We start from the raw sequence: 24,972 nt of genomic DNA, 5'->3' as shown, positions 1-24,972 counted from the left end.
AGTAGCTATTTGTATTAAAGTTTATATATAACATTCTATAAAAAATTAATGTACATAAGCCTTCCTCTAATGCCAATATTTTCTGTGAATGTCATAATGATCATACTTCTAGGGTTAACTTTGTTTGAAATTTTGAGACAACCTGGAGCTTTATTTCTTTTATATTTCTTATTTATATCAACAAGATGTCTGCAAGCACAAAACATCTTTTATTTTGAAGGCAGCAAAAATGCTGGTGAAATAGAAGATTATCCAATACTGCATAACATTAAAATTTACAAATATATACTGTATTTTTAAAAATAAACGTATTTATTTTTGGCTGTGTTGGGTCTTCTTTGCTGCTTGCAGGCTTTTCTCTAGTTGCGGTGAGCGGGGCTACTCTTTGTTGCGGTGCGCGGGCTTCTCATTGCGGTGGCTTCTCTTGTTGCGGAGCACGGGCTCTAGGGCTTGTGGGCTTCAGTAGTTGTGGCTCGCGGGCTCTAGAGTGCAGGCTCAGTAGTTGTGGTACAGGAGCTTAGTTGCTCCGTGGCATGTGGGATCTTCCCGGACCAGGGCTCGAACCCGTGTCCCTGCATTGGCAGGATGATTCTTAACCACTCTACCACTAGGGAAGTCCCTATTATTTCTTAATTTCTTAATTATTATTTCTTATTGTCATAAGAATTCTAGTAAGTAGGCAGCCTAGAAGATATTATCCCTATTTCACAAAAGTTGAAACAAATTCAGGGAAGTTAAATATGTCCCCAAGATCACATAGTAATTAGTGATGAAGCTGGGACTTAACCAAAGGGGGTTTTATTTTGTTTTAAAGTTTATGATTTTTCATCTCACAATTCATTTGACTAAAAAAGTATGCCAATCATTGGTATCAGGATTGAGGCGGATAGTACTGCATACTTGAAAATCTCTTGCGTTCTACTCCCCTGTAAAAAAAACAGTGCAAACTGAAGAGGGAAAAAAATCTGTACTTCTTTTTTTTTTTCTTTTGTGCTGTCAGCTCTGAGTTGGTTTAGTGAGTAATTTTGCAAGGCTTGCTTCACTTTGTTTTGAGCAAGACTGAACCCAGTATTTCAAACAAAAGGCAGCCCGTTACTAACTTCTGGTTGCTAGGTGTGGTCTCCTTTCAAATTCTATAAAATCAGAAGCCCAAGGTTCCACTTCCAGCGTGAGCCGTTCAGAGAAGAATCTCTCTTTAGGTCTTTGGACGGAGGCAAAAAAAAAAAAGGTAAGTCTTGGTTTTACATTTAGGTAGTTTTGGCTGTTTTGAAAACTTTTCCCATTACAGTGTTTAATGTTACTTCTGTGTAATTTATGGCTAGCTGCACTTACACCTTTGATAAATCTTTATGTAAAATTACACTGGCTATTTATATTTTAGGAATCAGAAATTGTAATGTTTTATTTTTACTTAGTTAAGAAATACAATTTTAAAAACAAGGAAACTTTGCTTAATACTGGCTTATTGTACTGTTGGTGAGTTACCATGGAAAAGAAGGAAAGAATGTGTTTTTTCCTACAAGTTATGAGTCTCCACGAGCTGTGTATGCTTTACAAGGAAATCATGAAGGATGGTGGTGTCTGTGGGGAGCCAGGCCAGAAGAACCCAGACATAGGTTTCAGGGAGCTATCTCAAAATAGCAGGACTTAAATAATTTATTTTTTCTTTTGTAAAACAAAACAAAGCAAAACAAAAAAATAGATTCAGACCTCATAGTGGCAATTATGGCTTTTGTATTAACATTTTGAAATTAATGTTATGTTCACTCATGCGGTGTAAGTAAATTAGAGGATCCACTTACTAATCATTTCATTTAGAGAGGGTGTGGCCACATTCTTTTTCCTGTAGTCTCTGTGTTTTAGACAGGCTTTTCCAGTCCTGATTTGAAAACCTAAGGGGAAAGGAAGTATTTCCTCCTGGGTGGTGTCAGATAAGTTATCTCTTGGGAATGCCTGTAGGGCCCTCTAAAAATATTCCACTTAGTAGCATCTTGATTGCTGAATGAGCTAATGGCCATAAAACTCCTTAGAAAAGCAAAAAGCAGATCTAAAGTAGAGTTTTTACTGGTGTTGGATATATGTGCAAAAGTGAGAGATTTTGAATCCTCACCATATATTTGGCTATTGTTTATTACAAATATTCCTTCAAGAATTTTTTCTTAGCTCATTCCGAATATTAAGTTAAATGACGTAACATATGATTTTTAGTGCTAGTTAATCAAAAAAGGTGTGCTTTTTCTTGCCTTGTTTGTGTCTAAAATTATGTATGGACCTTGAAAAAGTAATATTCTCCCCTGCTTGCAGGAATGTATTTTGGTAGGCACATTGCAAAACGATTCAAATGTGGTCAAATGCTGGTTTCATAATTTCCAAGTGGCCTCTTCTCCAGAAGTTATGTTAACCACCCTGTAGCCCCAGGCTCAACCACATCTGGCAGATATCTGACATTTGATGGATGTTGACAAAACTGTTAATAATAATATTATTAAGAAACCAGCTAGAGTTTCATGGTTATTAAATACTTTTTCAGTCAAATGATCTGCAAAGATTGGTTTCTATTGATGTTAGCTTGCTGAGCTGGTTTTTAATCCTCTCTAGACCCATTAATTGATGACATATTTAAAGCCATGGACGTATTATTTTTCAGTGATAAACCAAAAGCCGTTTTTTCACTAAATGATTTCCTCTTTCCTTAAAATGGGAGAGATTTTTATCAGAAAGATCAGAACAGATACAATTTATATAATACCTTCATTCATTATGCTAATTTTCTCCACCTCCATCTGCTTGAGGTGAAATTTAAGACTGGCACTTCAGAGCTATAATGAATCTTAGCTACTGTGTATTTCAACACTCTTATTTTTATAAATGGAGGCCCTCTCCCCCACTGCCGAGAAGTTAAATGTTTTCTTGAGGGCAAACAGCCAGCTAAAGAGAGTCAAAGTAGGGCTCAGAGCTCCTCAATTCTTATTTTTACATCCTATAGTTGTGGGTAGAAAATATTTGTTAAATTAGTATAGATATTTTTCCTGAATAATTAGCACTGATACAATATTTGTTCATTCAATAATGCTTATTAGCATACTAAGTACAAAGCATTCTGCCAGGGATTAGAGGTTCATAATGAATGGTAGGTTATCACTGCCCCCATGGAGTGCTGCTATAAATATAGATAAGTAAATAGAAAGTGATAATGCAGAACAATAGGGACAAGTGTAGGAGTAAAGGCAGGATGCTTCGGGAGCACACAGAAGGTCAGTCACTCACCTCAGTGCTGGACCAAAGAAGGCCTCTTGGAGGATATCATGAGGTGTAGGCTGAGTCCTCACCAAGAAGCATCATTTAGGCAAAGGGAATTGGACATGGAGGATGAAACAGCATTCCAGGCAAAGGGAACACCTTACTCAAAAGTCTAGAAGCAAAACATTCATGAGACTACCTTTCATAAAGTGGCTCTTCATAAGTCATGCCGTTGTACAGACTAATTGCGTTTTCTCAAACGAGTAGGTGTGGGAAAGACTTGTGAAATATATATTCGAGGGAAAAAACTATGCACAGGCCAAAGTATTGAAGAATAAACTCCCTCGGGCTGGGGTGAAACCTGCCACAGTCTCCATGGGTTAACTGTGAATGAATTTGATTCTTAAGTGTAAGCTATTAAAAATAACATTGATCTTGTCATCATCTTTTTGGTCACTAGTTTAAAAGCATATACAATATTTTGGAATCAGAAGGCATGGATTTATGTATGCCTTGATGCTTGCCAGTAGTATCTAGAAAACTGCCAGAAGAAATTACACTTTGTTTACCCAGGTAGAAAATGGGAATAATGATGCTGTCCTCTGCAAGGATCAAATTTCTGCTGCTGTCTTTGCAGAACTCTGATCTTTCCCACTTGTCTCAAGGAAGGCATGATAGACCACAAAACTCAGTTTCCTCTGTCAGAAATTCTGGAAGTAGCCTTTCATGAAGCTGACAGAGATAGAAATTGTGGTTTTTAAAGTTATTAAAAACTGTTCTTCTGTAATAATTTCAAACCTTCAGAAGAGTTGCAAGAAAACTGCGCAGAATCACCATATACTTATTACCCAGGTTCCCCAAGTGTTAACCTTTCACCACATTTGCTTTCTCATTAGTTCTTCCTTTTCCCCCTTCCACCCTCTATACAGTTTTTCTTTTCTGTATCATTTGAAAGAACACTGCAGATATGATGTCCCCATGTCTCTAGATACTTCAACCATAGTGCAGTTTAAAAAAAATCAGGAAATTAACTTTCATACAATAAGCCATAGTTTTCTCAAACTGTCCAGTTGGTACAATTGCTAATGTACCATTTCTGGAATACCTTTCTCTTACATTTAGTAAGCATGGCTCCCTCTCTGTCTAGCATCTTTTTGTGCATATTTACCTTCTTTAATTTATTGCTGAATGAGAGGAAGAGAGCTCTTTTATGACACATACAAAAAAATGTTAATCCCTAAAAAGTTACACATTTTTTCATAGATAAATGAGATTGGTAGGCAGTGCATGTTCACAGATGATTAATTAGAAGAACTCTGGAATATTATTAATTTCCATATAGGTCAGCCTATGTATAAATGGTCAATTTCATCTTCAAATTAGATGATGTTAAAGACTGAGATAAACTTGGTTTCAGAGCTCATTGGTAGCCAGATTAAATATATATTGAGCCAAGGAAAATTAATAAAATAAGCTCTTAAGTACCTAGTACATGTTCTAAACATTGCAACTTAAAAGAAAGATGGAAAAAATAAAACCTGTTGTGAACTCAGAGGGTTATTAAATTCTTTTTTTACTGTACAATTTTACTTCATAGACTAGATCATTCTCTGAATAGTAAAAATATATGACAAATATTTGTATAGCATGTGGCAATCTATAAAACATGTTTGCATGTTTGTGATTTATTTATAGTTAAGAGATCTTACCTTCAAATTACTGAATGGGTTTAATCAAGTACAAAATGCTGGTTTTCATACAGAGGTTAGGTATTGAACACACAGAATGGTTTAGCAATACAATCTGAGCAAAATATTTTTGCTGTGGTATTTGTAAGGTGTGTTGCAACTATTCAACGTTCTGTTAAAACATGTAGCTGCGTTTGAGCACTTAACTAGCAGTACATGATCGAAACTACTTCCTTGAGGGTTTGTACCTCCTGCCACAATCCTTGTGTCTTTAAGCTTTGCTGAGAGCTAGTGGATCTTGTTTGGCTGAATTTAGATTCCGTTTTCCTCTAATTGCTTTCCTGAGTAGGTTCTATTCAGGTTGCTTGACCATATTCCAGATCATACCTTCAGGCCATCCAAATGGCTTCAGACTAAAATCGAGGAACACAGAGGCTATGTCACAAAGCTGTCTCCTCTATGGATACTCTTGTGTCAAACGAATTATTCAACCCCGTTGTTTTTGTTATTTTGTATCAAGTAATTAATAGAGCAATATCATTTTCTAGGCTTTCTCAAGTTTTTTTTTTTAAGAAACTGATGCATTATGTAAGCATTTTTTAATTTTTTTTTTTTTTTTTTTTGCGGTACGCGAGCCTCTCACCGCCGCGGCCTCTGCCGCCGCGGAGCACAGGCTCCGGACACGCAGGCTCAGCGGCCACGCCCCTCGGGCCCAGCCGCCCCTCGGGCCCAGCCGCTCCGCGGCACGCGGGATCCTCCCAGACCGGGGCACGAATCCGCGTCCCCTGCATCGGCAGGCGGACCCCCAACCACTGCGCCACCAGGGAAGCCCTGTGTAAGCATTTTTAAGTGAAAAAATTGTGAAGTAAAGTTTCCATAAAATTTATTTTGAAGTTGTGAGGCTCATTTTTTAAATTACTTTTGACAAGATCCTTAATCTCTTCTTTGATTTCTTTTGAAGTTTTTCTTTTCTAATTGAAAAGAGTGGAAATATTGGAACACATATTTCTATAATTGAGGGAAAAGTACTTTGCTAAGTGACCGATCATATCACTCATTTTGAGGATTCTACTTCATAAAGGGCATGGATGAGATGATAAAAATGGACATTTTAAATACCTGAAACCTTGCCAGAAATTGCAAGAAGTTTTGGATATGCCAATTAAGCAAAAGGAAAATGACACTCCATGTGCCAACAGCAGTTGCACCAGATTATAGTATAATAGGAACTAAAACCTTGTGCAAAATTGTACACCATGACTTTACCTCAGGAAATAACTTTAAATTTATCAGTTGCTTGAGGGGAAGAGATTAAGTGAGTGCGCAATATATTGGTTCTTCTCACAGATGACACAACAGTAATTTGAACAATCCCCATGATAATTAAGTGGAGATAGTTTCTGCTTTGGATATTAATTCTCTCACGTATTTAATCTCATTACTTGCAACTACAGCCATTTTTCAGCAGGTGTGGACTGAAATTTGTCTGAACATGCCATTAAGGAATCAGGTTATGGGTTTTACTCCTCATGAGTCATTTAGCTTCATAGCAAGAATTTAAAACTGCTAAGATTATCCTTCCAACCTCCTTCAGATGTACTCATGATAGCTGTCTCCAGAGAAATAAACAAAAGGGTATGGAGAGATAGATCAGTGTAGACCTGGAGCTTGAGCTCCTAAAAAAAAAATCCCTAGACAAAAAGGGTCATTGATGGCTTCTTTTGTAGATAACTCAGAGAATGCATTAATTTTTAACGTACTTCAGGTTTTAAAAATATACATGTTTTATTAAATAAAAATATTGCTGAACCACGACAGCAAGTCAGGCAATTTTCTTTAAGATAGAGTTTTCCAAAAGAGGGCATGCATGGTGCAATTTCACTCTAATGAATCCTGTTAGAGCAAGGCACCTGCTATAAAATAATCCTTTTCTGGGTTTTTCATGTTGGGTAAAAAAAACACATGTAGGGCTAGTATTTAGACAGCTCAAATAGGAAGAAATGTGAATGTAGTGATTACTCCAGGTACTGAAATAATTTTATACCACGGACTGGAAAAGAAAACTGAATTATTTCAGGGAGAAATATCACCTGACTATCTTTCTATAGAGTTTTGAGTCTGAATCCACTCCCACAGATTAGTCATAGATTATTTTACCTTATAAATGTCAGTATTATGCTACTTCTCTACCCATTACTTTTAAGTCCTCATTAATCCTACATAGATTCTCCCACAACTTACTAAATGGTCTCTAATCTTCCCTCTTGCACATCTCCTAGCCATTCTCTAGGATACAGGATGACCTTTCTGAAATATAACTTTCTCTTTAAAAAATCCATTAATGTTTATCCAAACCTTTGGAAATATATTTAAACTTTTAAATTTGGGCTTCTGTTAACATTTCTTGCTCTAGTAAACTTCTTTCAACTTCCCAAATGTGACAAGTTTCTCTCTGTTTTGTTCTCTTTAACTTTTCTGCTAATCTCAACTATTCTCAAGAGAGGCTCCGGTCACCAAGAACTTCCTCTCAGAATTGTTCTTAGCTTTTGAATTTTCTTAGGGAGAGCACACACTGGCTTCAAGTTCTTTGAGCCAAGGGATATTTCAATGTTTTTTGCACCCTCAGTGCTTGGCATACAGTGGGTGGTCTGTAAATTTAGAGCAGTGAAGTGAAACACCAGCTCCTCTCTTCAGCCTATATGCTTACTTATAGAAGTCATCTGATCCCTAAAGTGAGTTCTGAATATGCTGAGGAAGAGCTACGTTTCTGAGGCTATGGGTTTCTGTTCAAGGCTGGTAGACTCTCTTTTAAAAAAACCCAAATCTAGCATTTTATGATGCTCCAAAGATAATCCTGGAAAGTAAAGGCAAGGCTGCTCTACGTCTTGTGTATGTAAAGGGGTGGAGTGGTGTGTATATGTGGTGGGTTTGTGGTTTGTAAACGCATCGACCTGTTTTCTTTTCAGATCCTTCAAAAATGGCAATGGTAAATGAATTTCTCAAGCAGGCCTGGTTTATTGACAATGACGAGCAGGAATACATTGTAAGTCAAGTGACAATAAAAGAACTTAGTTAAATATTAAAATAGAAACTAAAGTAAGTGAATGGACAGTAATTTATTTCTCTCTCATCCACAGAAAACTGTGAAAGGATCCAAAGGTGGTCCTGGGTCATCAGTGAGCCCCTACCCTAGCTTTAATCCATCCTCAGATGTTGAGGCCTTGCATAAAGCAATCACAGCTAAAGGTAATTCTGTCTCCCCAAAACAGTTCCCTCCTAGACATTTCAGAATGGCTACTAAAAAACAGACCTGTGCAATTTAAAGAGTCTTTTGTTTTGAAGATAAAAAGATTTCCTTGTCAATGAAGATATATTTCCTTTCTCAGCGCTTGGGAAATTTTGGTCAAATCGGTAGAATATCTACTTCTACAACAGATATGCTCACAAAGCTCATTTCTAACAGGCTCAATGCTGAAGTCAACACCTCTGCTCACATTTAGGGTTTAATCTAGGAAACAAACACTGCAACACTGAGGGCCAGGAACAATTTCTTCCTCCTTTCTCATTCAAGTGAATGGAATGTCATCCCAAGTGCTTCCATTTGATATGCAGTATCGCATCCATATCCCAGTCTGGTAAAATTTGTACTTCTTAGTATTGTTAAGAACTCCCTTTGAAGCATCTTGATAATGAACCATTTTATGTCGGTTGTTGATGATGAAGAAAATTGATTTTAGAAGTCTAGGGGCCCTTTATTTCCAGGTGTGGATGAAGCAACCATCATTGAAATTCTGACTAAGAGAAACAATGCCCAGCGTCAGCAGATCAAAGCAGCCTATCTCCAGGAAAAAGGAAAGGTAGGTTGGAGTGGTTAATTGAGATAATTAATTTCAGTCATATTTATGTTTAAGTATAGATTTTGAAGCACAGTTGCCTAGTTCTGTCAGTCTCTAACCACTGTTTTTCCATTACAACTAAGATTACTGTATTTATCCTCTTGGTTGCAATGTAATCAATTCTAGCAAATTTCCTGGTTTTATATATTGTTTTGTCATCTTGATTCTTTGCACATGTCATGTGGTGTTCTGTATTGGAGACAAGCCTTTAACTTGAACATAACAGACATCAAGATTACTATTGGCAATAAGAAATAGGTTCTGATTGAAATGTGTCTTCTGCTAAAACTTAAACTGAACTGTTTAATGTCTGAATGTAAAGTTTATACATATAATTCTATTTTAAAAGTAAGCTTTATATTTTTATACAAAAAATGGGCAATTTTTTTAAGGAGTACAGTTAGAAAACTATTTGATGTCTGATTATAGTGCTTATTTGAACAGTGCAAATCCCAATGGTTGGAAAAGTTATTAATACATTATTTTTAAAGTATTCTTACTACTCTTTCTGTTAATACACAACCCTTATCTTTTGAGCTTTGTGATTTCTTCCCTGTATAAAGGATTGAGAACCCTGTCCTTTAAAAACTTATCAATGAATTCAGTAAATTTCATTCTAATCACTCTAGATCTAAAAGACTAAGATATTAAATATCAAGTACCCTTTTCTATGTAAAGGGAAGGAGCTCTAAAAAATGGTTGGGTTTAGGACTCAGTAAGACTATCTAAAGATCAGGTAACACCACATTACTGTTATCACCCTGCATGTTATTTACTAGAAGGTTATAACATCTCCTTGTTATAGCCCCTGGATGAAGCTCTGAAGAAAGCCCTCACAGGTCACCTTGAGACAGTTGCTTTGGCTCTGTTGAAAACTCCAGCCCAGTTTGATGCTGATGAGCTCCGTGCTGCCATGCGGGTAAATCATCTAATTTAAGCAAAACTCCTTTCCTCAAGAGAATGTCTAATCCACTGATGCCTCTTACTGTATTCTCAACAACTATTATAGGGCCATCAATCAGTGGTTACAAAATGAATAAATAAATAAATGTTGGTGTTAACAACTATGTTATTTCCACTACCTTCATGATGTTATTGTATATCATAGATCTCTCTTTTTACGTTTTTGCCCAAAATATTTGCTTTAAACCCATTTTGTTTTTAGAGCACTATAATAGATAGACCTTATTGTAATTATTAAATATTGTGGATATTTACTAAACACTGTGAGAAATTTACTAAATGTCAGATTCGAACAAATTTTGGGACGCAAAAACTAGTTGATATTCTTGAATGAAGATTTTTCTACATTTTATTCTTCTTTTTCAATTCAGGGCGCTGGAACTGATGAAGACACCCTGAATGAAATTTTGGCATCAAGAACTAACAAAGAAATCAAAGAAATTAACAGAGTCTATAAAGAAGGTAAGTTTTAATGTCCAACAACCCAAGTGCCTTAGTCGGAAAGGAAATCTGATATACTTCAAAAAAAAATTGAGCGTGGATGTTAATTATGGGGACTTTGGAAACTACATATTGACATATTTCTTCATTGTTTACCACATGTCTACCACACGCACGTACTGTTACCAGACACATTAGAGCTGCTGGGGTTCAGATAAGGGACACAATTGTCTCAGCCCTCATCAAGTTTGCACTTTAATAAAAAATGTCCCTTTGGGACAAATGGCCACATATTATTGCAGTGGAAAACTCAATTCAAAGAACTGAATTTAAAGAATTTCCTAAAAACATTTCTTATCTTTCTGAGGTTTATTTCATAAAAATGTCCCATTGTCTTCCATTTTGAAAAGATAACAACAAAACACCCCAAACATTTGTCCTTGAAAAAGTACAGAGCTTGGTGCTTATAATTCTCTGATGGAAACTAACTTTACCATTATGAGTATAAATGACTCACTTACCTTCAACGTCCAGATAGATCCATGGGGATGAAAGACCAGCAGTGGCTCATGTTATCTATTTAGTGAAACATCTCATTTCAGTGGTATGCTCAACACTATAAAGAGTATCTGCAAGTGGGTCCTGGGCAGTGCTGGGCCTTTACTATTTTCCTTTTCTAGTTTCCTAAGTCCCCAGCTTTTTTGTTTTCCCAGCTTAATATGTAGCACCACGGAGGATATTTCTGCTTGATTTTAATACCAAACATAGAGAATACAATAGCCCTTGTGTATTATTTTCACAGCAATCTAATAAAGGAACCAGAATAAGGAAGCTTTTAACCTCATTTTCTGCAATTCATATCTCATTATCAATATTTATCTTAAATCCATTTATCAGTGAAAACCATCAAGAGGGGCATTATTATTAGTTTTTTTCTTTGATAAAACATAGTTTACAAAGGTAAATATCCATAAATTATTCCCAATGTATAGTTCAATGACAGCTTATTAAATTGTTCTGTCTTCTAGTGAATTATAAATTCAGTTAATTTTTTGCCAATATGGCATAATTTTGCAAGTTAAGTATGGGTGTTTAACAAAGAAAAGTTTTACATCTATATCTAAGGTAGACGGGTATACATACACATATACACGCATAACTAAAATATATTACGTATAAGATATTTTTTAAGTAAATAAATACTCTGTGTTCAAGCAAGTTCCTCTGGTTTATTCTTTTAAATAACTGTTCTATTCATCTCATTGCTTAAATTCTGGTATGTTTTATTTCAGAATTGGTTATTTAATAATGTACACCTATGTAATTTATTCTCGTTAGCAAAAGCTTTAGGGCTATAGCTTTTCACAGTATTATCCAAATTGTTTTAGTTGCCTTATAGGCAATAAATTTGATGATCAAAAATTTTGCTTGCTCTGATTCCTCTATTTTTATTAAAAAATGATAATATTTGAAATGTGTCCCAAAAGTCATTGAACACTTGGCATTGCAAATTGTGAGCCAATATAGAGATGTCAGGTATTATTATTATCACCATTACTTATCACTAGTTTAATACAAAATATACTTTTCTTATTTCTCAGAACTGAAGAGAGATCTGGCTAAAGACATCACCTCAGACACATCTGGAGAGTATCGGAAGGCTTTGCTTTCTCTTGCTAAGGTATAACTCAGATAGTTCAGGAAATGCCTCTTCTTTTATGAAAAGTAAAATCTTAGATTTCGTCTCTCTAGAAATGAGCAATTCATTCCTTTTCCCACAAAGAATATTACTCATCTGATTTTAAGGGAATTAAGTAAATCATGTGATTACATGCTAGAAAACCACTTACAAAAGAATGGGATATTTTTCAGGGTGAACGATGTGAGGATCTTGCCGTGGATGATGACTTGGCTGATACGGATGCCAGGGTAAGCAAGTACACACAAATACTCCTAGAATCCACTTTCCTTCTTCAAATAGGTCCTACCTGAGGTGAGGTACCACTTGAGGGCCTCCACGTGAAAGCAAGTCTGAAATCCTCCAAAAGGACAATAGTACCTAAAGTCCATTCCCTGAATGATGCCTACCTTCCTGCATTCAAGCGGTCAAAGAGAGGAAATGTGGTCTTTATGTTTTCATTAGATTGCACTATTCATGAAGCTGGAGAGGAATGAGAGAGAACAAGGAGAATTTGATTTGTTATTCCCAAGAATTGTTTTGTTGAGGAAACAGAATTTTTATTTTACCAGGTATAAGAAAGTAAAGTGGAAAGAATAAGCACATCTAATATTCTTTTAACAGTGAACATTGGTTTAGAGGTGTAAGTTTATATTGTAAAAGTATTATTGTAATGACATTAAAATTATAAAAATTATAACATTTATATACTTTCAAGCATATTGTTATATATAGTTTCAGCGAGGTTGCTTTTTATTTATACATCAATCCATTGGCAACATTAGAAAAACTGTGTCATTTTAGGGCCTGGAATTTTTGTTAAAAAAAAAAAAGACAGCTATTATTTACATATGCCTTCCTCATGAGATAGTATTCTCTACAAATTCATCACAGTGAATTAGTAAGAATGGAAACTTATTTGATCACCTCCACTCACTGTACCAGTACATTATCCTGCACATAATAAGCATTTATTAACTTTTGTTGAATGAATGCATATATATCAGATCTTTGCTTGGAAAGTCCAGAATAACTTCTTATGCCCGTTGGAAATTTGACCATTTTAATAGAAATTGTGCAATCATACCAAAGAACCAAAGTTAGCATTTGAATAGTTGCCCATAGTAAGAAATTACTCTTATTTGCTTGTGATATTTCTGAATTTGCTTTCCATTTTAAGGCTATCAGGGCTCTTAGATGTATATTTATGGCAGCTACATGGATTAGTGTGACCCAGGAAGAGGATGGTAATTAACATTTCAAAGTTAATAGAGCATGTTTGTGACAATAAGGCAGGGACTATCTTTTTCATTTGCAAAAGAGGAAAATCTGTAGTTTAATAAGGTGAAACTATTTATCTAAGATTGCAGAGCTATGAAGTGGCACAGTCAGAATTTGAATACAGAAATTCTAACATCAAAATTCAAGATCTAGGTAATGGTTGAATTATTGACTTACCAGTACCATTTGCTGAAAACTACTTTGAACAATTAAAAGTAAAATTAAACAGTCCCTTGGAGTTGCCTTGATACAGAGTGCAATCTTAAAGCAATTTTATTTAACAAACATTTATTCTGCAAACATATATTCAGTCTCTAGGGTTCGCAAGGCACCTTGAGAGATACTGTGGAAAATACTTGACAAAATAGGGTTCCCATCTTTAAGGAACTTATAATCTTAGCATTGCCTACTCTGATTGTATTGGACACAAAGCAGCTGCTGCCTCCAGAATCTTTGAACAGATCTAACATTCTTGTGCAGATAGCAAGTTAGCAGATAGTCAAGTGTTTATTTTTGTGTTTCTTGACAGGCCTTATATGAAGCAGGAGAAAAAAGAAAAGGGACAGATGTTAATGTGTTCACCACCATTCTTACCACCAGAAGCCCTTGCCATCTTCGCAGAGGTAAGAATAAAACAAATGTTTCCTGCGATTGTTTATAGAAGATGCAGGGGGTTTTTAGGGCAAATAAGAGAAAGAAAAGAGAGAAATCTTAATCATTGTCACTCTGATACCAAATGGATGCAGTGTTCCTGACCCCTTCTTGCTATTTGTGCATTTGTCCAGCTTTGTACCACCACCATTTTATAGTATTTGAAACACATTTTATGACTTTGGCATGTAGAACATTAGTTTGTTATTTTTGCTATTTCCTTTCCCTAAAATATTTGGAATAGGTCTGACAACATATACACATACAACAGAACAAATGAAAATACAATGAAGAAAAACAACAACTTCACTCATGGCTGAGTGAAGAAAAGAGTATCTAGATGCTGCAGAAACAAAAACCAAAAAAAGAGTTCTTGCCTTTGATCACAGGATTTACCTCTTGACTTCTGGAAGTCAAGGCGAAGGGAAGGTCATGACGATTACCTAAAGTTTATTATTTTTATAACAGCACTCCGATTTCTAATGTTACAATTAAGAGAAATCTACTACACAGATCTTTATATAAGGAAAGATCCATTTGTTATGGCACTTGTCTCTGATGTAGTGTTATGGATGTCAATCACATGCCACTTCTAATAAATGTCAACATTTGCAAAAATTTCCCCAAAATATACAGAAGCACCAAAATAGCCATGGAAGTTACATTCCTCAGAGAAGATGAAGTATCCAAAATATGCTCCGTTGAATAATTAGCTTTAAAATGTGTTTTTTGAAGTTCAGTCCTCCTAAGGAATACTTTGACTCAGTTGCCCTGATTTTGCTCAAGTTTGCTAAAGAATAGGATGTTTTGTACATCTCTTAGTTTAAATTTAATATTCAGTGTTTCAGAAGTACTCCAAGTTCAGTAAGCATGACATGAACAAAGTTCTGGACCTGGAGCTGAAAGGTGACATCGAGAAATGCCTCACAGTTATTGGTATGTAGTCCTGGAGGGGGAAGAATTTTCTAACTTGAAATTGCATTGTCAATGCTGTCCCATAATTTACAAAATAAAATATAACAAAACAAAACAAAAACTCAGATGTAATTTATATTTCAAATAGAGGCAACATGTAAGATAACGGCAATAAATATTTAGCTAATGTTATACAATGGCCTTGTTAGTAGTAACAGATATTATTTCCTTTTTTAGAAAGATGGGCAGGTGGACAGTACTTACTGAGCACCTTACTTATACTACCATGCAATACACCAGGCCGGGCATGGCACAAAGGAAATTCAAAATGGTCATTAAGAGCATAGGATTTGGAATTAAATAAATGCAGATCCACATTCTGGTCTGTCACTTGCTAACTGAGTAATCTTGGGCAAGTCCAAAGGATTTGATTCAGTAGGTCCCTGGTGGCTTCTGAAAAGGTCTTCAGGAGAAAAGGATTTTAAAGGTTTCCCATTTTATTCAGATGACCAGTCAAGGTTTGGAAACCTGCATTTTAAAGCAGTGCTTCTCAAACATTAATGTGCATATGAATCCCTTGGGAAGATTGTTAAAATGCAGATTCTAATTCAGTAGGTCTGGGGTGGGGCCTGGATTCTGCATTTCTAACAAGCTCTTAGTTGATGCCAATTCTTTTGGTCCATAGACCACACTTTGAGTGTCAAGGTAGAGAATCATACCAACTGACACATCTGTTAGTATTTTATATTTGGCAGCTGCCTTATATTTTAAGACTGTCTTGTTCCACTTAAAATTTTTTTCTTATTACAACATGCAGAACTATTTCTTCCATGCCAGCATGACCTTTAACACCTGCTAGCTTCCCTGTTTCCATGAAGAGTATACTCAGGATAGCATGAAATACTGAAGTTGCTATTGGGTAGATTTAAGATAATAGGAAAAAAGTGATGTTGTCAGAGGACAGAATATTCAAAGTCACCATCTAGAGAATAGCTTCTTATAAGCCAAATATCCCATATTGGTAGGAGGGGTAAGGAACAGGGATGGAGAATAGAATCTTACTTGCAAAACTCTGTATTCTTGCTTCTGTCACATGCATCTTTCTTTTTTTGGTGGTAAATATGTCAACTATAATATACCTCTCTTGCAGTGAAGTGTGCCACAAGCAAATCAATGTTCTTTGCTGAGAAGCTTCATCAGGCCATGAAGGTAACTTTCAACATATGTGATTGGCTTAGGGAAAAAAAATTATGGTGTATGGAAAGAAGAACAGAAAACCTCATATTGTTTGAAAATTACACTTATTTTGAGATCTTTCCATTAAAAAGAATTACTTTTCCATCCAATGCAAGAGGTAATATACTTCCTTATTAGAATAAAATTCTCTGTTAGATTTTTTATGTTCTTTTATAGGTAAGATAGTAAGGTGAGCTTGAATGTAATTTGTAGATTACTCATGATTTAAATAAAACTTCAGTTGGCAGAGGAAGGGTGATATACTTCCTCATTTAATGTATGATTTTAGTAACCTACTTCTGCTAAGGTTGTAAGTTGCACAATCTCCCCCTTTCTAAGCTTCATTTATCTTTTTTATTATTCTGTCTTCCATGCCATTGCTTTATATGTCATTCTAAGATTTTTACATTTTGTTCTAAGATCACTGAAGTGGAAGGTGTTATTAAGATGTATTTGAGATACCTTAACCACTTCACTTTAACTTTATCATTTAGCATGCATCTTATTATATAGGATGTCACCTCCATGCTTGTATTGTGACAAGTTATGAAATTGTCTTTTTTTTTCCTTTGCCACTCCAAAATAAGGAAGTCTTCGGAGAGCGATCTAACTATTCAATTAATAGGAAAGAGTCCCTATGAAGTGATAGGCATTGTGCTACTAGGTATCAGTAGTAGGCAGTACAGTCCCTGACCCCATGCCTGCTGTTATCTAGTGAGGTAATTAGATGGGTAACAATGAAAACCTAGTATTGTAAAAGAGCAGAAGAGGGGCCTGTGCCCCAGACTTTGGAAATCAATGTAGCCTTGCTGTCAGCTAAACTAAGACCTGATATTTGAAAAAGAAATAGCCAGAGGAGAGCAGAAGTGGACGAGATGAAGGGATAAAGCAAGACTGGTCCAGGAGGAGGAGATATCATGTCTCTTTCAGGATAGTAAACATAATTAGAGTGATGGTGCATGGTGGAAGAAGTTGTAGAATTAGGCAGGGCATGGTAAGCCCAGATAAAATGATTGGTTTTCATCCTAAAAGCAGCAGAAGGCCATTGAAGGGTTTTAAATAGATGAATGGGAAGATCAGATTTATAATTTAGAAAGTTTACTTCATTTGTAATTATTGAATAGTTTAGACAGAGGAAAGACTGGGTGGTAGAAGACCAATTAGGAGGTTATGAAAGCTCGTATATATGCTGCAGATATCACAGTTTGGTTTGTGTCATTTTATTACCACTTGTGTAAAGTGTGTGTGTGTATTTTAATGTGGTGATAGTTTCTCCATAGAAACTATATAGGTGAGCAAAAGAGCTTCACATTCAAACCCACATCCTCCCTTATTAAGAGTATGCTCTGAACATGAGGGACACTTACCATCATTTGTTTTGGACAGGGTATTGGAACTCGTCATAAGACACTGATCAGGATTATGGTTTCCCGTTCTGAAATCGACATGAATGACATCAAAGCATGCTATCAGAAGTTGTATGGCATCTCTCTCTGCCAAGCCATCCTGGTATGTTGTGATTTTCATAATGCTAACCCCACAAATGACAATACTTTTGCAGCTTCTTCAAAGAGAAAGGCTGACTTATTGTATCTGTAAATTTCATATGTAAGATTAATTTGTTATATTAAGATACAGGGACTTCCCTGGCGGTCCAGTGGTTAAGACTCCGCATTCCTACTGCAGGGGGTGCGGGTTCGATCCCTGGTCAGGGAACTAAGATCCTGCATGCCATGTGGTACAGCCAAAATATAAAAATTTTTAAAAAAGATACATAATTTAAAGTAAACTGAACTATCACTGGTAAAATCTACTAGTGAGTTCTATAATGAAAGACTCTGCAAATTTTTCTATAGTCATGGAAACAGTTTCCCATACATACATTTAGCAATCAAAATAGTTTAGTAGAGAGATATTATGATTTATATAATGATTTATGATCAATGAATACTGATCAGAGGATGTTAAACATTTTATTCTAACTTTTTCCTTAATTTTGTCATATGTGAAATATATAAAATACATGTTCAAGTTAAGAAGTAAAAAAAGACAAGTCAAGGGGTTTTGAACTTAATGAAAGATAAGTGACTGTTTAAATTCAATTTGGCATTTATATTGGATAACTAAAATCTACCAAGAAAAAGTGAGAATATCATGGGCTTATAACTTTCACTCTGGTTGAGCAAGCCAGAGGTGATATGAAATTATATTGTGTTATACTTAATTCTGTGTGATATTTCATTCTTGGAAAATAATGGCTCTAATATATAACATGATCAATTCAGAGAAGTTTGCAATCTGAATTTTGAAAGCCATTGCTTTTCATATAATAATTAAAATATCAGTTATCTGCTATATGAATTATATTATTTAATTAAATAAGTGATATTCTTATCCAAGATCCTAGAAAATAGATGTACTGTGATGTACGTTCTACAACTGTTAAGTCTAATACAGTAATTATTCTACAATTTAAAAATACCTTCTATTGATTATGGTTTCAGGTAGCATTAAGTATACTTTATTTTTTATCAACAGGATGAAACCAAGGGAGATTATGAAAAAATCCTGGTGTCTCTCTGTGCAGGAGACTAAACATTCCTTTGATGATCTCAAGCTTTTTGATCAGAAGACTTATTAACCATATCTTTCCATTCCATATCATAAATTTAAATAGGAAAGTTTCTTCAACAGGAATATAGTCTAGTAACTCCTTCCTAAAAAGTATAGCCTATAAATCATTTTTTATTTCAATTCTATATAATAGAGATAAGTTTTTTAAAAATATATTTACTCCAAACTATAAAACCCCATAAAGAGGTTGTTCTAGTAACATTGCTTGAGAAAGATGTTTATGTCACAGAAATTAAAATGGTTTTACAGGACAATTGGTGTGTCATTGGTTCTTCTATTCTGATTTTCCTTTGTGTGTAATGCAGTTGTTTAGTTTGATATCAAGGGACAGGAGCCTGAATTCTAAATTATAATCCTCTAATGAAATAGATTTTACATATTAAACAACATAAAATATTCACAGAGTTAGAAAATGAACTTCATACATTTTACCATTTGGGTACAGATTATTGAGAGAGTATCTTTGTATAATAATGGATTTATTGCATCAGCATTGTAACAATTGGATATTCTGCTATATTTCATGAACCAGTATAAAGATGAAATAGCAACAGCAATAAAAATTCCTCACTTTTTAAAAAATGGTAGTTGCATATTTTCTAAGAGACGATCAAACTGCTTTCCAGAGTGGCTGTACCATTTTACTTTCCCATCATAAATGTATGAGTAATCTAGTTTCTCCTCTCCACAACCTCACTAGCATTTGATATTGTCACTATTTTGTATTTTGGCATTGTTTATTTTTTATTGTTGACTTTTGAGAATTCCTTATGTATTCTACATATTAGTCCTTTGTCAAATATGTGGTTTGCAAATATTTTCTCAGTCTATAGCTTGTATTCTTATCTTCTTAATAGAGAAAGACTTTCTCAGAAGAAACATTTCAAGTTTTAATGAGATTCTATTTTTCAATTTTTCCTTTCATTGATTTTGCTTTTGGTGTCACATCTACAGACTCTTTGCCTAACCTTTGGTCCTGAAGATTTTCTTCTGTCTTTCCTAAAAGTTTTATAGTTTTCCATTTTACATTTCAGTTTGTGATCCATTTTGAATTAATTTTTATGTAAAGTGTGAGATCATACCTTGGTCAAAATTTTTTTTTTTTTTTTTGCTTATGACTATCCAGTTGCTCTCATACCGTTTGTTGAAAAGGTAGTTTTTCTTCCATTAAATTGCTTTTGCACATTCGTAAAAAAAAAAAAAATCAGTTATTTTCCTCTCAGAGTATTCTTACCACATAGGTGGTAATTTAATTTATCCATTCCCAAAAGAATTGAGTTGGGTATTTGAATTTCTGACTATTCTCACCTTCATTCACCTGACTGTAGCTTTATTTTCCTTAATTACTGTCCTTCACTTTCCTCCATGGACACCTGTCCCACGCATCTTATGGAACAACCATGATGACTTGGCCCATAACGTATTAGCCAAACTGAGGCTGGCCAAACAGATATGCTGCTTATTACAGCACTGATTTTTTTAGTTCTTTTGTTATTATACATGACACCTTCCTTGTGTGCTGGATTGAGAAGGAGAAGTACCTGAGAGGGAACCTGAGACTGGTTCATTGAGACAGGATGGATTTATCCAGGTATGTTTGTTATCACTGTTCTAAACAAGGTCAAGGTGGTACAAATATTTCTGCCAGTTAAGACTGCATACACACTCTTCCTCTTCCAAATTAATTTTAAAGAAACTGCCTCACCTAGTTATTCTTCTTTGCCTCTCTTAACCATCCCTGTCCATTATCTGCTCTTTTCTGCTGTCCTCTGGAAGATGACTTCTGAACACTTTACCCTGCAGGCTCTCTTACCTTCTGACTTCTGGCTGAATTCAGCCCTTTGGGGGAGCTGGTAGAAGATGGGAGATCAGGAGGAGATATCCTTCTGCTCTCCTCCCTGATTCTACACAGATTTATTAACGTGTGTTCTTCTACAATTATAACATCTTTTGGTTGGCCAAGCTCTCAACACTTTGCTTTCTTGTCACTTGGGTCCTGGAATTCCTGCTGGTGCTGACCCTTGGGTGCTGCAACATTCCATGTTGGTTCCTTTAACCTGCTCCCACCTCTGTAAATAGTCCCTTATTTAAAACTATCACAAAACTCCCAGCTTGGTGTGCCAGCCATTTCCAGCTAGGACTCTGTATGATGATACTTTCCAAAGGTGCTAGCTAGCCTAATTATTTTGTCAAAAACTACTTGAGAGGCTCCCGACTAAATTCTAGGCTCTAGAATAGGTAAGTGGATACACACTTGAATAGGAGAGTATGTAGTAAGTAGAGATATAAAAAAACATTTTAGAAGATAAAATATATAGCTCTCTATGATCCATGAAAGAAAAAATTGATTAGACTTCATTAAAATTAAAAACTTCTGCTCTGTAAAAGATACTGTTAAGAAAATGAGAAAACAAGCCACAGACTGGGAGAAAATCTTTGAAAAAACAATATCTGATAAAAGACTGGTATCCACAACACACAAAAGAACTCTTAAAACTCAACATAAGAAAACAGCCTAATTTAAAAATGAGCAAAAGATCTCAACAGGCATTTCACCAGAGAAGATACACAGATGCTAAATAAGCATATGAAAAGACACTCAGCATCATATGTCATTAGTGAATGGAAAATTAAAATAATGAAATACCACTACACATTTATTTGAACGGCCAAAATCCATTCCAAGTGGAGTAACAGAAATATCTCATTCATTGCTCATAAGAATGCAAAATAGGTTTTCCCTGGTGGCGCAGTGGTTGAGAGTCCGCCTGCCGATGCAGGGGACTCGGGTTCGTGTCCCGGTCCGGGAAGATCCCACGTGCCGTGGAGCGGCTGGGCCCGTGAGCCATGACCGCTGAGCCTGCCTTCCGGAGCCTGTGCTCCGCAACGGGAGAGGCCCGCATACCGCAAAAAAAAAAAAAAAAGAATGCAAAATAGTACAGCCATTTTGGAAGACAGTTTGGCAGTTTCTTACAAGCTAAAGATAGTCTTATACAATTTAGCAATCACATCGCTAGGTATTTACCCAAATGAGTTGAAAAGTTATGTCTGCACAAAAACTTGCGCACAAATGCTTATAGCAGCTTTATTCATACTTTCCAAAATTTGGATGCAACTAAGATGTCTTTCAAAAGATTAATGGATAACTAGCATATACACAGTGGAATATTATTCAGCCATAAAAAGAAATGAGCTATCAAGACATGGAGGAAAAGGTAGTATTAATCTTAAACACATATTGCTGAATGAAAGAAGACAATCTGAAAACTGGCTGTATGATTCCAACTATATGATGTTCTGGAAAAGGCAAAACTATGAAGATATTAAAAAGATGAGTGGTTGTCAAAGGTTAGGGAGAAGGAGGGAGAGATGAATAGGTGAAGCACAGGACGTTTTCAGGTTAATTAAACTATTGAGTATAGGGGGCTTCCCTGGCGGCGCAGTGGTTGAGAGTCCGCCTGCCGATGCAGGGGACACGGGTTCGTGCCCCGGTCCGGGAAGATCCCACATGCCAAGGAGTGGCTGGGCCCGTGAGCCGTGGCCGCTGAGCCTGCGCGTCCGGAGCCTGTGCTCCACAACGGGAGAGGCCACAACAGTGAGAGGCCCGCGTACCGCAAAAACAAACAAACAAACAAACAAAAACTATTGAGTATAATACTGTAATGGTGGAAGCACGCATTATGCATTTGTCAAACCTATAGAGCTCTATCATACAAAGAGTGAACCCTAAGTATAGATTTTAGATAATAATAAGGTGTCAATATTGGTTCATCAATTTTTGTTTGTTTTGTTTTCGTTTTTTGCGGTACGCAGGCCTCTCACTGTTGTGGCCTCTCCGTTGCGGAGCACAGGCTCCGGACGCGCAGGCTCAGCGGCCAGGGCTCACGGGCCCAGCTGCTCCGCGGCATGTGGGATCTTCCCGGGCCGGGGCACGAACCCGTGTGCCCGGCATCGGCAGGCGGACTCTCAACCACTGCGCCACCAGGGAAGCCCGGTTGATCAGTTTTAACAAATGTACCCGCTAATCTGTTAACAACAGGGAAAACTGTGAGATAGGGAGAGAAAGGGTATATAGGAACTCAGTGCAACTTTGCTGTAAACTTAAAACTCTCCTAAAAAATAAAGTCTATTAAAAAAACAGTTCTCAATTTTTTGAAGCTTATAATATATCCAGAAAGAAAGAATCATGCAAAAGATGATAGTATAAAGTAATAATGGTTATATACAGACATATATGAAATACTTTAGTAAAATAAGAGAGTAACAAAATCGGGAAAAGCTACAAAATGGAAAATACTTGAAGGATTAGTAGTACTTCATCCTGTTGAATTATTGAATGAATAAATTTATTGAGAATTTCTCATTCTTACGAACTATTCTTAGATGTTTAAGAATTTTTTTTTAATTTAGTCTTCAAACAAGCCTGTGAGGAAAGGGTCATGTGCTTTTTATGTAGGAGGAATCTAAAGTTCCCAAGGTCACATGACTTGCCCAAGGTGAATGAATGAACATAAATTTGAACACTGGTCTTCTGACCCCCAAAGCTACCTATAGGAAGAAAGACCAAGAAAGAAATGAGACTGAATGAGAACCTGCTTCAGACACCAGGTCTTTTGACAAAGATGTTATTTTAATTAATGAGTAAAAATCAAAATGTCCTCTTGTGTATAAATAAGTACAGTGATTTTTTGTGTGTGTGATTCTAATGAACAACGCCATGAAAGGTAATTTTATTTTCTTTTTTGATGGCATATTTCCCTTTAATGGCCAGGTTTAAAGGAAAAATAAGAGATGTAAATATCATATATTAAAGATAAATGTGTTCATTGTCCAAATCCAGGAGAAAAAGAAGGAAAAAAACTGTCTCAGGTTCCATGACAAGATATTGAAATTAAGCATAAGAAATTTCTTCCCTGTAGATAAACAGATAAACTGTGGTGTAAGTTAAACCTCTGACAATATTGTGCTTAAAAGGGTTAAACTCTAGGAAAGTTCCCCATTCCCTATATTTACCTTTTTAACATAGCTTCAGCTACATGATAAGACATTAGTTCTGAAGTCTTCTTTTGACACCTAAAATCTCCCCTGTACTCCCATAATACTTCATTATAATTGCCTGTTCATTTGCCCTTAGTCTTCCCTAGGTTTCAGAAGGGTAGAGACAGTTTTATTCACTTCTGTTTCTCTAATGCCTAACCCAAACCCTATTAGATAATACGTACTTAAATTTGTAAATACAAATAAATGAACAAACACACAAAGAAGGTAGCTAGTATTTTGCATTTGCAGAAAAAAACTTTTCAGTCACCCTTCCTTGCTTGATACATGAGTTTTTGTAAACTTACAGTGATTTTGTTAAAACACACAGAATACTTGTAAATTCTGTGTGGAGGAGTAGAAACTACATACTGTCAATGAAAATTTTCTCAAACAAAATAGTAATAATATTTTCAACAATCTGTATAAATCTAGGAACAGTACAAAAGAGAAAATATTTAAACACTGCAAAATTCTCCATCTCCCATGTATTAATAATTGGTCTTTCATCCCTTTCTATCTAAGCTCAGCAGACATATGCTCTACATACTTCATCTATGGCTAAAATGTCTCATAAGCTTCTTGAGTCTTGCTTCTCTATTAGTTTTATCTATCCTCATTTGTTTGTTTTGCTTCTTATCATTAAATAATAAAGAAAATACCCATCACAGTGACCCACCTCTGCTCTTTATTTCCTGTATCACACCTCAGTAACACCTGTCACCAGAGTGTCTAGGTTAAGTCCTTGAACTCTTTTTGAGTTTTTTCTTTGTCTCTTCTTTTTGTTCTTATATGCCTCATATGGAATGTACAGGGATAGTTTCTATGTATGTATCAATTAATTTTGTGATCCTCCGTAATAGAGAAGATGACTAATAATGGCTAAATAAATAGAATTTTTTTTCACAAGAAATCCAGGAGATGACTGCTGCTGGCATTGGGCCAGAGACTGAATGCTACCAGGAAATCCTGTGATCATTTGGAATGTTCCTTATGTTGGTTATCTCATGGTCTCAAAATGGCTGCTAGAGATCCAGACATCGTGTCTAGGCTCATCATGTTTGGGAACCACATAGGTTCCCTAAAGTAATTCTTTTACTTAGAAACAAAACTGGATGATTATGTGTATATGTGATAATATAAAGCAATAGGCCTCCAATGAGCTTGAATGATAGGAGTATCAGTTAGGTCTTTGGTTGAAAGCAAGATAATTGGCTAACCTATGAAAGAGGAATTTATAAAAGGATGAGTGTGTTGGAGTAAGGGACTGAGAATGGGTAGCAGGCTGGGAGTCCAGGTTTAGAAATAGGCA

At 35.8% G+C, this 24,972-nt stretch overlaps 1 protein-coding gene across 2 annotated transcripts; it reads left to right on the top strand.

Moving 5' to 3' along the window:
* The first annotated feature begins 1,081 nt into the window (after window positions 1–1,081).
* On the top strand, window positions 1,082–18,877 carry ANXA1 (annexin A1). 2 transcript variants are annotated; one of them, XM_070045740.1, is made up of 13 exons: window positions 1,082–1,226; window positions 7,894–7,971; window positions 8,066–8,174; window positions 8,691–8,785; window positions 9,630–9,743; window positions 10,159–10,249; window positions 11,830–11,909; window positions 12,101–12,157; window positions 13,717–13,810; window positions 14,679–14,774; window positions 15,904–15,962; window positions 17,376–17,498; window positions 18,528–18,877. In XM_070045740.1, the coding sequence occupies exons 2-13, from the start codon at window positions 7,906–7,908 to the stop codon at window positions 18,582–18,584; spliced, it is 1,041 nt and encodes a 346-aa protein (XP_069901841.1). In that variant the 5' UTR covers window positions 1,082–1,226; window positions 7,894–7,905; the 3' UTR covers window positions 18,585–18,877. The 2 variants fall into 2 exon arrangements, with proteins under 2 accessions (XP_069901841.1, XP_069901842.1); XM_070045741.1 differs by lacking the exon at window positions 1,082–1,226 and adding an exon at window positions 5,744–5,763 and having other exon boundaries at window positions 7,895–7,971.
* Window positions 18,878–24,972: the final 6,095 nt, after the last annotated feature.

This window comes from Globicephala melas, chromosome 6 (genome assembly GCF_963455315.2).
Source record: "Globicephala melas chromosome 6, mGloMel1.2, whole genome shotgun sequence".
NCBI lineage: Eukaryota > Metazoa > Chordata > Mammalia > Artiodactyla > Delphinidae > Globicephala > Globicephala melas.
This window is presented reverse-complemented; position numbering and strand designations above follow the sequence as displayed.